Source organism: Varanus komodoensis, unplaced genomic scaffold (genome assembly GCF_004798865.1).
Source record: "Varanus komodoensis strain SLA01 unplaced genomic scaffold, ASM479886v1 scaffold8, whole genome shotgun sequence".
In the NCBI taxonomy this organism is placed as follows: domain Eukaryota; kingdom Metazoa; phylum Chordata; class Lepidosauria; order Squamata; family Varanidae; genus Varanus; species Varanus komodoensis.
In genome coordinates, this window is record NW_025336481.1 from 30,244,437 (window position 1) to 30,261,836 (window position 17,400).

At 39.1% G+C, this 17,400-nt stretch overlaps 1 protein-coding gene across 1 annotated transcript in view; it reads right to left on the reverse strand.

The window, feature by feature from the left end:
• Positions 1-17,400, reverse strand: part of NAV3 (neuron navigator 3) — a 263,434-nt gene that overhangs the window by 143,311 nt on the left and 102,723 nt on the right. The window contains exons 6-8 of the mRNA XM_044455417.1: positions 16,203-16,271; positions 12,623-12,762; positions 4,424-5,447 (exon numbers count right to left, since the gene is read on the reverse strand). Of these exons, the coding sequence (XP_044311352.1) occupies positions 4,424-5,447; positions 12,623-12,762; positions 16,203-16,271 (1,233 nt within the window). The remainder of the gene's footprint in view (positions 1-4,423; positions 5,448-12,622; positions 12,763-16,202; positions 16,272-17,400) is intronic.

A 17,400-nucleotide genomic window follows, 5' to 3' on the forward strand; every position in this document is an offset into this window, starting at 1 on the left:
CCACTGGTGCATAGACTTGGACTACTGTGATGTTGAATGGTTTGCCTTGGATTTGAACTGAGATCATTCTGTCATTTTGGAGATTGTATCCCAGTACTGCTTTTCCTACTCTTTTATTGACTATGAAGGCTACTCCATTTCTTCTGAGGGATTCTTGCCCACAGTAGTATACTTGCTGGTCATCTGAATTAAATTCACCCATTCCTGTCCATTTTAGTTCACTGATTCCTAAGATGTTGACGTTCAGTCTTGTCAGCTTTTGTTTGACCACGTCCAGTTGCCTTGATTCATGGATCTTACATTCTAGGTTCCATCTTTGCAGCATCAGACTTTCCTTTCACCACCAGATACTTCCACAACTGAGTGTCCTTTTGGCTCTGACCCAGTCGCTTCATTCTTTCTGGTGCTACTAGTACTAGCCCTCTGCTCTTCCCCAGTAGCATATTGGACACCTTCCAACCTGAGGGGCTCATCTTCCGGTGCCATATCATTTTACCCTTTAGAATTTTACATGGGGTTTTCATGGCAAGGGTACTGGAGTGGGTTGCCACTTCCTTCTTCAGTGGATCACGTTTTGTCAGCACTCTCTGCTATGACCTGTTCATCTTGGGTGACCCTGCATGGCATAGCTCATAGCTTCATTGTACTACACAAGCCCCTTCACCATGGCAAGGCAGTGATCCATGAAGGGGAAATACACTGTACTAGGGAACTATTGGTAAATTGTCTTCTGGACAAACCGAACCAAAAGAAGACCAAATAAGGACTATGCCATACTGAGCGCCCTGTTGAAACTGCAGGTTAAAAACAGGTCCACAAAATAAAAAAATATTTCTCTGTTCGCACACACACACACAGATAAATCCCTGTTATTTTCACGTCTCTGTAAAGTGTAAACCATTACCAATGATTTCAAAACCTGTGACCGATCAATGAACTACTGCATAGCTGCATTCAGCACAGCATTTACAAGTTAAATTCTTGCTGACTAAGACAGTTCTTCATCTTTAATAAATGTTATGATAACTGGGAGTTGGTGTCTTTAAAAGCTTGAAATAGGACTTCAAACTTGCAATTTACACTTCATATCATATCTGTTAAAACATTTACCTTTACGTTTTTCTTGAAGAACACCATGGACTGAAAAAATCTGACACAGAAGAATGCTCATATATGTCTGTCTGCAAGTTTGTTTTTTTAATGCATTACAACAAGGGCATAATGAAAGAGATAGCATTAGAGAAAGATTGGAACATTCTGGCCTGTGTGATATTTTCATGTGTTCATTCCTTAGCCCATTACAAGCTGCTTTGTTTCCAGATTATGCTGCACTGTTAATTTGCATACATAAAAATCAAATTTCAATATGTATTTTTAAAGAATGCCACATAGTATAAATTTCTTGATGTATTCTCTCAAAGCTGAATTTTAAATGTATGTTATGATAGATGAATTATTTTAAATGCATGTTTAAATGCAAGAACTATGTTGCTAAATTTAGCAAAGTACAAAATCCAAGTAAGGAATAATTACATTATGACTTGCACTTTACTTCAGGAGCAACATATCAGGTCAGTTTGCACAGTTCAGTCCAAGTTTCTCAAGCATTCCTGAACCAAGCAACAGTGATCCACACTCTGGTAACTTCTCATTTGGGCTATTGTAATGTGCTCTACATGGGGTTGCCTTTGAAAATGGTCCAGAGACTTCAATTGGCTCAAAATAGAGCAGCGAGACTGCTAAAAGGAACTGGCTGAAACAAAAATATCAAGCCAATCTTCCATCAGTCACTCTGGTTACCAATTGAAGTCCAGGCCCAATGCAAAGCGTTAATGCTAACATTTAAAGCCCTAAGTGGTTTGGGACCAGTTATCTGAAAGAATGCTTCCTTCCCTAAGTGCCTGCCTGAATCCTGAGACCATCTGTAGAGGCCCTTTTCAAAGAGTCCCCTCTAAACAAGCAAGGAGAGTGACTACTTCTAAGTTGTGGGACCCCATCTATGGAATCAGCTCTCCAAAGAAGTGCAACTGGTGCCACTCTTTGTTCCTTCTGGTGCCAGGTGAAAACCTTTTTACTCTCCCAATATTTTACTAGTTAGATTTGTAGTCTCATTTTTACTATATTTTTACTGTACCTCTAAGATTGATTGAGCTGTGGTGGCTGTAACATTGTATTATTGTTTTTATGGTTATTTTATGATGACTGATGTATATTTATTATTACATTTTTGCCAGGGAACCTTTAAGCTGGTGGGTGGTGTAAAAATATAATGCATAAATAAATACATAGCATTATACTAGATTTAAATCCTGCTTTTTTCCTGTGCGATAAGTTGGACTGAGAACCAGTGACTGGCCCAAAGTTGTCCAGTGAAATTCACAGCTGAGTGGGGACTACAACCTTGATCTCCTGAGCCCCAGTTCAGCACTCTAACCACTATACCACACTGGTTCCCAGTTACTATCCTCTACCAACTCCACTGGAAACCATTTGAGCTGATTTGTTCATTTCCTACTCTTCTTATGGAAGATAGAAGGCAATGACTGAACCAAAGGATTGATGGTTTTCCTATCAATCCAGCCAATTCCTGGGATCCCAGAACTGTAATCACTGGAAGGGTACATCACATGACAGTACTGACCAGCTGGCTAAAGGCAAGTAGTTGAATAAGTAAAAACAAAGGACTATTTAGAATGGACAATCCTTTTCCCCAGTTGATCTTAAAAGTTGAAATTATATTCCAGTCCCTGACGTGAAGCTGGAAAATACTGATTATTCCGAAATGCGCATTCATCAAATTAAAAACAAAATCAAACACAAAAATCACTGTGTGCCATTTATTTTATTGTTGTCTAATGAATTTAGACAGATTTTTATTCCTAGCTTGTTTGGAAGGTGGTTGGAATACTCCATAAGTTTCCAACACTTTCCTTATGTTTTATGCTTCTGCTGGAATATATGCATTCCAGCTTAATACACAATATTGAAAGCTATGCCACTCAGTATTATTAGACTATGTTATACAATGTTCAGCCAGCAGTTCAAAAATATTTTAATGTATGCCACAAATTTATTTTATACTGAATAACCTAGAAAAGAGTGTATTTAATAATGAGATCTGCTATTTCAAATGTTGACATCCATTCTTAAAAACCTTTTCCTGGAAATTCATTTAAATAGTTTATCACATCCACCTTACAGTTTGGTTCTGCATAATGATGAACATTCCATCAGCATTTTTTCTACCTCTTTCTAATCTTCAACCAATTTTTATCTCTAGTACCAGTTGGCTAACAAAACCTGCCAGACTATCTCAATAATGCATTTTTCATTGTACTCCTTTATTGTTTTTAAACTTTAATTTACTCCAAAGACAAGGATAAAATATTAAACAGCTGACATTTCAAGAACTCTATTAAAATTGCAATTTAAGACTTGCCTTAATAGGTTCATGATTCACTGTATTTAATGCTACAACCCACCCTGACACATGAGAGCTCAACATGGGTATGGGATCAGTGAACAAATAATTTCTATAGCACTCAGATCATCTTGAAAATAGACAGATAGTCTGAGAGCAGAAATATAGGCCTTTATTACCTTATGGAACGGCATTTCTCAAAAGTTTTGTAGTGAAGTCCAAACTGCTCGGTTCAGTTCATGACCACAATATTATCACCATATAAAGGGAATTATTGTTACTCTTGCTCATGGCAGCAAAAGCAAATCTTGTACCAAAAAAGCAGGAGGAGAAGAGCAAAGTGATAAAGTGGATGGAATCTTCTCACCATGAAGATGCTTAAATCAAAACAACAGTGGCCCTTACCAGTCCTGAAGAATTCCTTCTAACATAAGCATCTAGCTGACATAAAAGGCTCTAAAATGTCACAGTTAGCTGACAAAAAGGCACTATTATGCTCCAAAATTTTATCTATATTTGGTTACTGAACTTACATCTTTAACCCATAATACAGATTCATATATGTGTGTCATATCAGGGCTCTTACTCAGCTGAAAGGAATTATGCTTACAATGGAACAAGAACTGAAACACGATTTTAAATGTGATATTCTTGAGGTCCTTTTGGTCATCCAGGTCTGTAGAATTTGATTACATTCTTAATATCATCCTTTAAAAAAAGCAAAAGGACTGGTCTTCTGATCTGCACTATTATTGGAGTCGATTTCACTCTTTCTGTCATCCATTGCCATGATGAACCTTTCCCAAGATGACATCTCCTATGATCAGTTTATATTTCACCATTACTTAAAACAGATACAAGTTTTCTAAATAAATAAATAAAATAAATAAAATACATTTTTGAAAGTTTAAGCCATGCTAGAACATAATAAATGAAGCAAATCTTTAAGAAATAGTCTTCAATGTTTAGTAACAGTTCTAGGAAATTGTAAACGCATCTTACCTATAAATAAAGGGTGCTACTGTAGCTGTATTAGGATGGCTGTATTGCTGTTGCTGAGGAAGTTGGACAATACTGTTTCCTGTTGCTTGCCCACTACTTGCAGCATTTGAAAGAGCAGCAGATGAACTAGGGGTAACAGCTGTGCTAGATTCCTTTCCTTCAGAAGATGGGAGGCCAGATGGAATGCTGGGATTTGGGGATTTTGCTGTGGAGGGTGGCTGGTTTCCTTTTGTACTCCTCAGTTTTTCAGGCTCTTTATTTCCGGAAGATGCCGGTGAAGTACTTTGCTTTGATGTAGGGACTTTTGATCCAGGTTTTGGAATCCCACTTGATGAAGGTATTAAACTTTCCTTCTTGGCTGATGTAGCCTTGCTCCCCTTGGGGATCAGGCTTGCGATTTTTGAGGTCTTTTTTGCAGGTGTCTCTGCGGCCGGGTCCTTTTCTTCCTTTCCTGGCTTCTCAGTGCAAACTTTATTTTTGTCCCTGCTCTTTTCATCTTTGTCCTTTGGCTGTAGCAAAGACTTTTTATTGCTGAGATTTTTGCTTCCAGCTTTTGGAGGGGTAAGTTTCGGTGAGATTTTAGGGCTGCTGGTGGTGGTGGAACCACCACTGTTGAGCCCTCCACTAAAGCCATCCATTTCTCCACAATCCAAGAAGGTCTCCTCATCCCTCCCAGTGTCACTGGGACCTGAACTTGATGACAAGGGAGCCCGCAAAACAGTCCTTGCATTAACCAGCTTGAATTTCTCTAGCATGGATTTCTGCCCAGATGAAGGTGTTTTGGGTCCTTCAGAAAGGGGTGGCTTAGACCTATCTGAAGATGGCGTGGGGGAAGTTGCAGGACTAGGCTGTTTGACAGACAGCATGGTAGAGGTGGCACTATGTTTGACATTCATGGATTTGCTGCGCCAAGGCTTGCTGGCACTTGGAGAAGGGATGGCAGAGACCGGCTGCTGCCCAGTGCTGGTGGGATGCTGTGCATTTCCATTCATGCCTGCAGATGGGTGAGGACCTTTGGGTGATTCTATTTCAAAAAAGAAAGAGAAGTTAAATTTGCTGAGCTTTCTAACCTTCTCTAATACAATGTCATCTCAATTAAGTGCACATTCAGAAGCATAATTACAGCTGAGCTCTCTCAAAGGCTGCCCTCATTGACCTAACTTATATACTTAAGCCTACCCCATCATTTCTTCAGAACTTCCTTTGTACAAGCTTCTGAAAAATTGCAACATAGATATACCATTTTATTGCTGCAGCCCACTTCTTCACAAGCAATATACTATAATGATGGTTGGTTGAAGGAGTTGCCTAAACATTAAAATATACTTCACACTGCAAAAGGAAATGGAAATTTGCCAGACAGTCATATTTAACTTGGAGTCCTGCACTGAGTGGGGGGATTGGACTCAATGGCCTTCTTGGCCCCTTCCAACTCTACTATTCTATGATACTATGATAAAAGGAAGAGGGACATGGACTTGCTAGAGGTTTTAATTATTTCCTTAAAACTTAAATGTATAAATTTAGCACCTTATCCTATGAACTGCACTGAGAGAAAACCTTTATAACTACAGGTAAAGGGTGTTGCAAACCATCCCAGAATGTTGTCCTAGAACAAAAACTTGGGTTGTGCCATGGGATCTTAACTTCCACAGAGCAAGAGACTATCACAATTTTATCCATAAAGAAGCAAATGGAGAGGAGTTATGGTAGGGATCCAACAAGTATGGAAACAATATCCTAAATGTGTCTTTCAAGAGGTCCCTTTGTTCATCTAGGGCTGCATAATCCTGCGTGTCTGATATAATTGCAAAAGACAGACAGTGCAGCAGGATAGAGATTCCCCTCATATAAGATTCCTACAGCCATTGCTATGTTGGGACCAGGCATCTCCACCAGCATGGATACATCTATCAAAGCAGAGGTATGGCAGCTTGAATATATAAGACTGCCAGATCCAGTCAGTCTGGCCGGGTGAAGTTAAGGTTATTAATACCATTTTACAATTGGCCGCTATGATATTCAGCAGGTGCAATTACCCTCAGGTCTGCTGCTCTACAACACTGCTGTTACAGAAGCAAGATTTCCATTGGCAATCTAGGAAAATATTGAAAGGCCAGAGGTGGAGCACTTCCTTTGTAAAAACTTCAAGAGCCACAAATGTAAATTTTGCAGAAAATCTTGTAGGCTGACGAGCGTAAAACAATTTTTGATGGTTAAAGGAAATGAGCAGTGATAAAGTATCAGTAGGAATTGTGGTAGCTGTAGCAACAGCAAAGTCCATTCCTACAAGGTGGTTTTGTTTTGGACCGTTCATTTTACAACAGTTTACCCCACACGTATGCTGGTGGAATTGAATCTCACTAATGAAAAAAGGACGGATGTAGATGGAAAAATGGTGCCTCTATAAATAAAATAAGAAGTGTTATTGCACTGAACTGAACAAAGACTGGAATCTCCATAGGACTCAGGTTTCAAAGGATAAAACAATTTTAACTCTTAGTTTCATGCTTCTTTCTGTTCATAACAGAAACCTTCAAGGGTGAAGCACTTAACAATACCAGAAAAATGTGTGTGTAACTGTAGGTGGCTTTTCCTGAAATGATGCAGAAATGAAATGTGTGGGGAGTGGAACGCGAGAGCTGAGATTTAAGGAAACAGCAGTTAAGAAATTCTGCTTTGGCGGGCAAGCACAGGAAGCCAGGCTTTTGGTGATTGGTGATTTGAACTACTAGACTGTGCAGAAGATGTCTTCATTGCAGCCCATCAAAGCTAGCTTTTCTGGCTGACTGGCTACCAAGGTGAAAATAGAAGGGGCCACATCCCAAGTTCAGTCTCTTAGCTCCCTCTAACCTGATCATCTGTAACAGCTACAAATGTTAGAAAGGAGCAACACAAATTTGAGAGTAGTAAGTTTGGATGAAAAGAATGCAGTGGAAAAGGACTGACTGCCCTTGCTGCTTCCCAGCACCCCATTAGATTTCCTTCCTGCACAATCTTTGAAGACAAACTTCCCAATTTCCATGTACATGTACCATATGTTAAGCAATCAAACCAGTGCAGGGTAGTGGCAATATCTGAGCAGACTATTTGAACAATAAAAACTAGGAGTAGATTCACAGTGGTCTTGCCTGTGTGCTCACATATGGGGTCTGAATATGGGGAATTATATATTCCACACATGTAAGTTTTTAATCACAAATGTAAGTTTTTAATGGTTCACACTGTTCTTTTTTCAAGTTCAATTTTGCATTACAAAGGAATATGACTGCCTTCAGTTTAAATCCCAGCACTGTAGGTAGTAGACTGGGAACCAGACAACTGGGTAGGGTACCATGTGTCCTCTTTTACAGGTCAGTTCTTTAAATTAGCAGCACGATTTGTAAATCTGCTATTATACATATAAACTAGCATATACACATTTTGTGCAAACTGGTGTCATCTTTCATTCTCATTTTTGGTGATGCATTTCCTTTTTATGGAAATTTCTGAGTGGCTCTGAGTGGCCCAGAGCTCTTGTGTGACAGAATAGACCATACAGGACTATCTGGCTAACAACCTGGCTGAAGGCCAAACTTAACATTTATTTGGCCTTCTTTGTGTACCATTTCCTACTATAAATTGCATCAGTGACAAGTTTTTTTTTTAAAAAAACTTCTTTATTTCTTTACTTCAAAGTACAGTCCTGATGGAAATCTCCCTCTGAAGTTTCTATCTGGAGTGGGAGGGAAGCTACAGGATTACTTCATGGAGACAAAGAGTGAAAAATTCCTTCCCCTGCCTGCAGACCTGATCTTGATTCTTCCCTACTACCACTACTCTGACATGTATGTATGGGTGTGAAAGGGGACAGGAAGAAATCGCTATATTTGAAATTTATGGTGCTGGAGAAGAACTTTCTCAAATCAAATCAAGCCAGAACTTTCCTTGGAAGCAAAAAATGATGAAACAGAGGCTGCTATGCTTCAGGCACATCATGAGAAGGTGGGAAGCACTGGAGAAGACAATAATGCCAGGTAAAGTAGGCAGAAGCAGACCAAATATGAGATGGATCTTCCATAAAGGAAGCCACAACATAGCCTTTACAAGATCTGTGTAGAACTGTCCAGGGCAGAGCATTTTGGAAGGCACTCATACATAGGTCATTATTAGCCAGAGATAACTTGATGACACATTACAAGAACATCTCATGGAGTCTGGCCTCACAGGCACTCATTGCTGGCACATCTGCCTTCCTTGATCCATTTGAAACTACCTGCAGTCCTTAGAGCAATAAGAAAAAGAGAGGATGAATTACTATTCCAGCAACAATATACTCTTTCCTGTTATAATGCTGAGCATTTTGTGGTGATTTGGTCTTAACGTAGGTTTACAAGAGATCTGCTTCTGCAGAGGTGAAACACTGTTTTATTGTTATGGATCGACTTTGCAGCCTGTATTTTGGTCACTCTGTTTTGGGATGGGGGCTATGTGGACAATGAGTGCCTGCATTTCAGAAAGTACCACTATATCAATTCAATCATGGCTAAGATTCAAAGAACAACAATTAAGCATGGAAGATAAAATGACAAGAAAAGGCCATGTCTATGTGTGTAATTTCAGGACCTAAAGGAAAATAATTTGTCTTTTTTAGCTCAGTTCCAACCCAACATCTATTCCGACCATTATGTTTGAGATGCAGGGCTGCAAATTTTATAATAGCATTTAAACATAAACACACATAGCATATTTTTGAAACGTAAAGGAAGCTATATGAAAAACATGTGCAATGGTAATGAGACTCTCCAAATTAAGTCCATATTTTCTGAACATGTTATTTACCCATTAACACATTATGTCAAATTAGAAAAACGAGGTGTTAAGAGTGATTAGTTCTACAAAACCACTTGTTTTGTTTGCTTAACCACTATGCATAATGTGATTATTTAGATCACATGTTTTTAGTGTCTGAAAGGAATTTCTAGCAAAGAGCTGTGTTATTCAGTGCTATAGCACTCCCAATAATGTGTAAAATAAATGCAAGAAAAATATTTTCAACCATGTATGCAGCCAATGGTCAAAATGGAACTCTTCATATCAATAGGAGAGCAGCCTTGGCCAAATGATGTAAGAAGAATTGTTTCTGAAGGGGCTTGTATGATTCTTTCTGTGTGCTTGATGTAGAAATTGTACAACTTTACATTACAAGATGGCCTTGTCCAGCAATAAAGCAGGGTTCCAGGGAATCTTTCCTACTGGCTTACTAGGACAAGGAAGCATGCTGATGCATGTTATCCCATCACTCCTAAATGCTTCTCCCGCAGTCGGGAGATCTAAACAAATCATAGACCTCTATCTGTGGCATGTTTAGCATTCATGCTTGCATGAACCATCCCGTGGAAGTGATCAAGCTGCATTCAGCAGCACTCTATCCATAAAGGATAAGCCAACATTCTCCAGAGCCCCGGTTTAATCATCATGTTCCAGTGATGGCAACAGTTCTTCATTTTCATATGGGCCAGTTCACAAAACCGAAACATGTCACTATGGCTTAAACAAGTGGTGATGTGACGTGAGACACAGTGCGGACTAGGATTTTTTTCCTAAAAGATATACTCCAATGTAATAGCAACTGTTAATACAGAGATAAGCTACGCAGGTATTCAGCACATATAACATACATTATGCACATGGAACTTAAACAGGTATAGTGAGAACATAAATATTCTAAAGATTTTCTATGGCCCATGGTATGAAGAAACAATCAGATTATGTATAGCCATGCAAGGTAAAGTATATGTATAGCCAAATTAGGTATAGCCATGCAAATTATTCCTTTAAGCCTATTTATTATTTATTTGCTGCACTTATACGCTGTGACTCTTAGCCAAAGGCTCTCAGGGCAGCTCACATACACAACAATAAAACATTAATAAAACAGTACAATGTAAATAATCAAATAGTATAAGAGCAAGAGAATAAAACAGAAATAAAATAACAAAATCAAACAATTTCCAATAAAACCATTCAAAACAGTGATTTAAAATAATAAATAATAAATATCGTCTGGCAAGTAGGCTCTCAACACTGCATCAGAACTTTGTTGTTCCTCTGTTATATCTACATCCAGGAACTATCAGTTTGTGCTTTGGTGTATTTATTTTTAAATCTCACTGATTAACCAAATGCGATGCGTCTGAAGAATTAAGATTGCTTGACAGCCATACTCATGTAAATTTAACAAATGTGCTGACAAATTTGTTATTAGATTGTCTGAAAAAGAAAGCACTAGACTTTCCTAATTATGACTTTGTTCACAAATCTTATCTAGTTCCAAACAAAGGTATGTTACAGATTTAACCTGAATAAACAAAGAGCTCCTGGGAAAGATTTCCGTAGATAGAGCTTGCTTGATGCAGAAATGCTTAACTTCCAAACGAATTAACTTTCTGGAATCCAAATCTTATTTCCCAGTTAAATATGAGCTTTTGTTTTTCTCTCTCTGTGTGTGTGTGTGGGAGAGGGAGAGGGAGAGGGAGAGGGAGAGGGACAGAGTTAAGGATGGTATGAGCGCTCATTTAGTGACATCTACTCCCACCTTGTGGTAAATCTGATACATATTTCTAAAACGTTCTTTTATATTTTTCATCCCTTTAGTAAGAAAAATAAGAAATGTTTCATTAACTTTTCATCTATAAGACAATCTGAAACAGACAGCAATTATTTAATAAAGTGAACACAATTTATCACAAGTTATGATGAGATTTCATTTTTAAAGTATGTGTGTCCATGTATAAGTTGCAAGCAAAAAGAAGACACATGGTCACAAATTCTTTGCTTGTGTTTACTGCTTGTGATCTGGGCAATACATATATTTATTTGCTGCACTCACACCTTATCCTTCCTTTTAGACCACATTGCAGAGTCCTAATCCTATGCCATCCAAAGGTCATGCAAAGCAACACACAGCTTTCTAAACAGAGATGAAACACTCTGTTTCAGAGTGAAACAGAGAAGCCAAACACTCACCAGACCATCAGAAGAAGATAGCTCAGACTATCTTCTTCTTATTTTCAAATGCAGGGGTTTATCTGTATGAGGGAAGCCTAAGCTTAAACAGCTTCAGCTCAAAGGTTGAACTCTGTCTTGAACTCTTGATTAGCTAAGCAACAGATCAAGATTTCTGTAGGTGCACACATGGTGTGAACCCCTGGCATCCTTGAGCAGTGGAATGGGGACAGCATCTGACAGGACACACTACTGAGACACCACCCCAATACACACATTTTTATTTGGGTGGGGGGAATCAGCACTACAAACAGTACTGGGCAGCTGGATCTAACTGCCATTTTAACTTCCCATAATGCCTGGGGATGATGCAGTATGAGGGGAATTGTGGGAAATTAAAATGTTGACTAGATCAGGGACTGCACAAACTCTGAGGGCAGTTGCCAAACCTGCCACACCTTATTTTGAGAAGTTCCGGTGCCTGGTTGGAATGGGATTGGCTGACTCTTTTGGTTCTGTGCCAACTTAGAAGCTTTTTAGAGAATGAAAAACACTTGATTTGCCATTGTACTTATATGTATTCTAGAAATCTGGATCAGATGCTGCTGCATTAATCAGTCACCTATGTGTGATTAGGAGACAGAGCAGGAAGACCTTTTACCATCTGGCATGCTTAATCTCCTTCCAGTGCTTCTAGCAACTCAGGCTTGAGCACAGTGTTCAAACAGGACCTACTCAAACAAAGACCATACAACATACATGAAAAAGGTAAGGCTCTCACTCTCCACCACACATAAAGAAGTGGTTGGGGTGCCTTTGCTCAGTCTAGCTCAGTATCAATTTGGCAGTGAAGGAAACGTTTGAGAGGACTCGGGCTGCTATAGGCACACATCCATTCTTACTTCAGGATGCTTCAGGATTCAGCTAATACATTCAAAATCAGTCACATTCAATACTAAGCTTTCATAGTGTTTGCATGTTTTTCATTGGACAAGGCTGAAATCTATCAAAAGAACAGGTGGTTAGGTTTGAGATACAATTCGACTGTGATGAAAAACTTTAGCCATTGTCTGCAGCAAATATGGCAATCTAATTATGGTATTGTGCTTTTGTCTCAGACTCAGTCCATTAATCTTTCATATTTTCCCCAAGTCACAGTAGAACATTTCTGTTCTCGTGTACTTGTTAAAGCAGCATGGATTGAACACTTACCTTTTTCATTTCCATTTGCATATTGTGGAGGCTTGTTTTTGTCAATGCTATTAAAGCTCTGACTTCTTCGATTTAAGTTTGAGGCTCCCTGAACTTTGGTACTGCTGCCTGCAGCTGGCACCCTTGAGGGTCCGGGAAGCCTAGAACAGTACAGTCATAAATAAATTGGTTGCACACTGTAAACTCATAGGAAACAGAGTATTTTTTTCAGTATAAATCCACAATGATCGTCAATGATTTCAGGGAAAGGCAATGACAATAAACAACAGTATATTCATGCTGCGTTAGACTTGACATTACCAACAAGAGGTCTTGTTTTAATAGGAACAAAAATGGGGAAAGATGCTATATAGGATCACAGACAAACATATAGGGATTCTTTGCATTGTCCATTCATACTGCCAAAAAGTATCAACAACCATAACAAAAAAAAGATTCATCCATGCACAATCTTCTATTCAAATACTTCACTTCCATGCATTTCTAATAAATATATCAAAGTAAAATAACCTAGACATATGCCTTACTCTGGATACTGTGCCTTAAATATGCACTCTACTCAGCTCTGAGGTTTAGTTCTTCTATTGTTCCCAAATCTTGGACATTTACAAAATATACTGGATAAGGTATTCAGTTATTTATATAATTCACATTCAAGTACTTCACATTAAAACACTTGGTTGAATTCATGGTTTGCCCTGAAAGCTACAGCTCTAGCTACATATTGTACTTCTTGGTATTTGCTGCCACCATCTGAAACATCCTTGGTAGCAAATTTAAAAATAGTAAAGATGCTATTGCTTGCAGTACATACAAAACTACACTATACTGTCTGGTTTACGTAATGCTATTAGGCTGCCTTAAATGCTACCTAGAGATACTACTTGCCCGATACAATGCACAGAAGCTGGAACCTCAACAGATTTTTACCAACAGATTATGGACATAGATCAGAATGTGGAAAGCGTTGCTAGCCTGACACAGGAAGGAAAGGAAAGGAAAGGAAAGGAAAAAAATACAAAGACAAAACAGCAAAAATTAAGTTTAGGTATGTAGGGGTTCTTTTTTCATAAACAATGCTTTGCTAACTTTATTGGCACAACAAAACATCTAAAATCAATTCTCTCTTTCTTACACAGAAGTTTTGGACAATGGTATTTCAGATTTAGGCTGCAATTCCATCTACTGTGAAGTAGGCAGCTGGAGAATTGCAACATTAAGGTCTGATCACCCGGCAATTAGTTTTCAGTTCTTTCAAGTTAGTGGTCCCTTTCTTTGTGTCGGCAACAAAGCACCTTGGCTAAGCTTTTATGAGTGCTAAATCTTATCTTGATCGATGAAAACTACAGGTCTATGGCTACTTATTCAGTTATGAATGCACTAAAATCATTAAAAAAAACCCCAGTTCTTTCTATTAAAAGGACTACAAGGGCACTTGCAGAATTGAAAGTGCTTTCAACAGAAAATCGCTTCTGCAGTCCATCCAACACACACATACATACATAATATATACAAAAATTCTAGCAGCTTAAGTAATAACTATTGTATCACTTACTTTCCACTTGTAACCACTTATTCCACTTGCAGACATTCCCCCCACAATCAATTTAAGCAACAAGGAAATGCAAAGTGTAAAGCAACAGGTAATTCACAAGGACATACTTCTGGTCAAAACTTTGCAGACTATAAATTTATAAAGTTAGACAAACAACAACTGTTAGCTCCCAGACAGGATGAATTGTGGATGAGACAGAAAAGTTTGTATAAATGGGATTGAAAACCTATGACCACAGGTGCACAACAACTGCACTCTGGCATAGCTCATTCCAGGCTATCACCAGCAGCTCACAATTGTATTATACAACTGGCTGAATTACACAACTGTTAGTTCATTGTCAGTAATGAACAGGACAGCAAACAGTATGACCACTTTCTGAAGGACTATGCGTAATCGACAAAGACTGAACATAACAGGAAAAGCTATGAGTTCTCTTCTAGGAAAAAAAAGGCACACATTTTAGTGGGTTCATGAAAGAAAGCCACAGCCATGACAGAGACAAGATAGGCAATCAACATGTGGGCTGCCTACAGCTACAAGATTATCCATTGTGCTATTTCATCACTGATTTTGTACAAAACTTTATTAAACAGATTTCAGACTGGAACAGTACTCGTTGCTGTACTCCAGTGATTTGCAAACTGTTTTCACAGAAACATGGGAAGCTGCCAATATCTGCTTCCTGGCAGCAGCTCAGCAATTTGAACAGAAGCTTTTCTCTGTCTCACCTGGAGGCACTGAGGATGGAGCCTGGGACCTGTTCATATGGAAAGCATGTGCTTTGCTGCTGCGTTTTTGCACCTTCCAAAATGAGCAGACTGCTAATAATAGTGGGTTTGAAAACCAGTGTTCTTCTCCATTACTAGGCCAACCAGAAGGCTGTTCCAGGAAAGCAACCTGCTTCTTCTACTAATTTTCCTGCAGTAGCACATGATTCAGTATTTTCTCTTTTGAACTGGGCCAATTAACTGAAAAGGTGATGATTTTGCGAGTTGGAGGAAAAGTCCACCTGGCCAGAATGGAGTTTCTTTCTACTTGAAAGTTATTGGCAAAGAGAGATGTAATAGAAATAGCTTGAAATGCTATAAAGGGTGATGTGAAAACTGCAATAACAGACAAGCACATGAGGCTTCATTTACTACACCACTCCTTTGTTTATTCAGTGTCTGCTAGGCTTCTGTGAGTGTTGAAAAGTTAAATATGGTGAACCTGCAGAATCTGAGGCCTAGGGACCACTTCCAGCCTTCCTCTTCCCATTGTAAAAAGTTGAAATGCTTCTGCTAAGGCTTATTTACTAGCATTTCGAAGATATAAGTTTCTGTATGTGTGTAAGTTTGGCCCCACCCACCAGCAGAATGGGGTCCTGAAAGCTTCTCCAAAATGAAATTTGGCCCTCATAGTGAAAGAGGTTCTGTGTTACCCTTTTAAGGCAAATGCCTACCTAGTTCAGGCACCCAAATGCATGATGGTTTTTGGAGTTTTTTGCTAGCTTTCTCCAGATGGAGAAGGAGCAGGAAACGGCTAAGAGAAAAGGACTATACCTGTAAAGACAGATAGCACTGAAAGTTGGATTTGCCTATATGCTTGGCTGCCAGCAGTTTAGCGTGCAGTACTCAGCATGCACAAATATGATTGCACCTTTAGGTGCAACACTACTGAAGAAAATCCTGCCAGGCTTTTTATATTGCATCTTTCTCTAGCCTGAATGTTGCACAAGAAGGCTTAGAGCACTAAACCCACTCTAGAACCTTGGCCTTAAACTACCTTTTGTTCAGTCAGTTATTTTACAAGCAACATCCTAAGCTGCAACACAAAGATATGCCTACACTATTATACAGAGCTATTATTTTTGCAGTCAGAGGCAGGGCTTCTCCCCTGGCCAACTGAAAATCCTGCAGAGCTTGCATTTAAGATATGATGATAGAGCTTAATGTCTACATTGGTTTAAAGAATATAAATGCCAGCAGGCCGTGACTCCATTAAGCATCACTAGCAAGCAATAAATTAGAGATGTTAACTGACCTAGAAGGCTTTTTTTGACTGGTTGCAATTCCACTGTGATTAGACTGAGTTGCATATCTGGCTGTCAGACTGTATGAGAAGAAACAGAGAAATTGAATTAAAGAATTTTTTGAATATGCATAAAAAGCAGAAACTTACCACCAAATGATGAGTTAATGTAATGCAGATAGAACATGGATAGAAAACAAATTAAGCAAAGAAAGGGTTAAATGTAATGTTGACATCATGAGTTTTCAGAGTACAGACTATGTTGTAATGCAATGCATTGTCAACTGCCCCATCTTGTGGAGGAAGATACATTTTGCCTCAAATATAAGACAACATGCAAGCTTTTTTAAAACACAAAATGCCATTGATTCCTACCTAAAATCCACTTTCAACATTAATTGAGGACATCGCACATGCTCAAATGGGCCATTCTTTACAGAGCAGCACAATTTGTGGCCTTACAGATGTTTTAGCCTACAACACCTGTCAGCCCGGCCATCATAGCAAATGGAGCAGGATCATGGGAGTTGTAGAACAAGGCATATGGAGGACCACAACTTTCTCATGCTGGCTTCAAGACTCTCAGGAGAATTAACAGGGAACATGTGCCATGATTTACTCTTTCAGTAGCTGCCAAAGTAATTGTTTAGAATTTTATATAGCGTTCATGCTGTTTTGCGATGGCAAGACCTTTCCTGGAGCAAGAACTAATTGGAATGACATGACACTGCATTTCAGATACATCTGATTCTTCATTCACACATGGCCCAGTGAGCCCAACTGTCACTAAGTGCACAGGGGCATGGAGAAGATGACCATTTGCTAGCAGTGCTAATAACATCCAAAGCACTGAGGTAGAGCATGAAATACAGCCAAAGGACTGTAACATGATTTTCTTGGAGATGAGGGCAATGATGAGGGAAGTGAATGACTGGCCTTGAGATATGAGATGGAAAAATATATGTGCTGAACAGCTTATCTCCTGGTAAAACTGTTCCTGGCATGTGCCACTTCAGAACACAGGCACGGCAGCCTGGGACCAAACCAGGCAAAGCAATCCAAAACTCAAGGCAAGTTAAATGTCAGTCTATTTCCTTGATGAGCAAGCACCAGCATAAAGCACACAAGAATCAGCAGGGAGGCAGAATGGGAGGAATGAGATGGCCAGCTGGACTTCCGGGTTGTCCTAATGTAGGATGGGCCAACACAG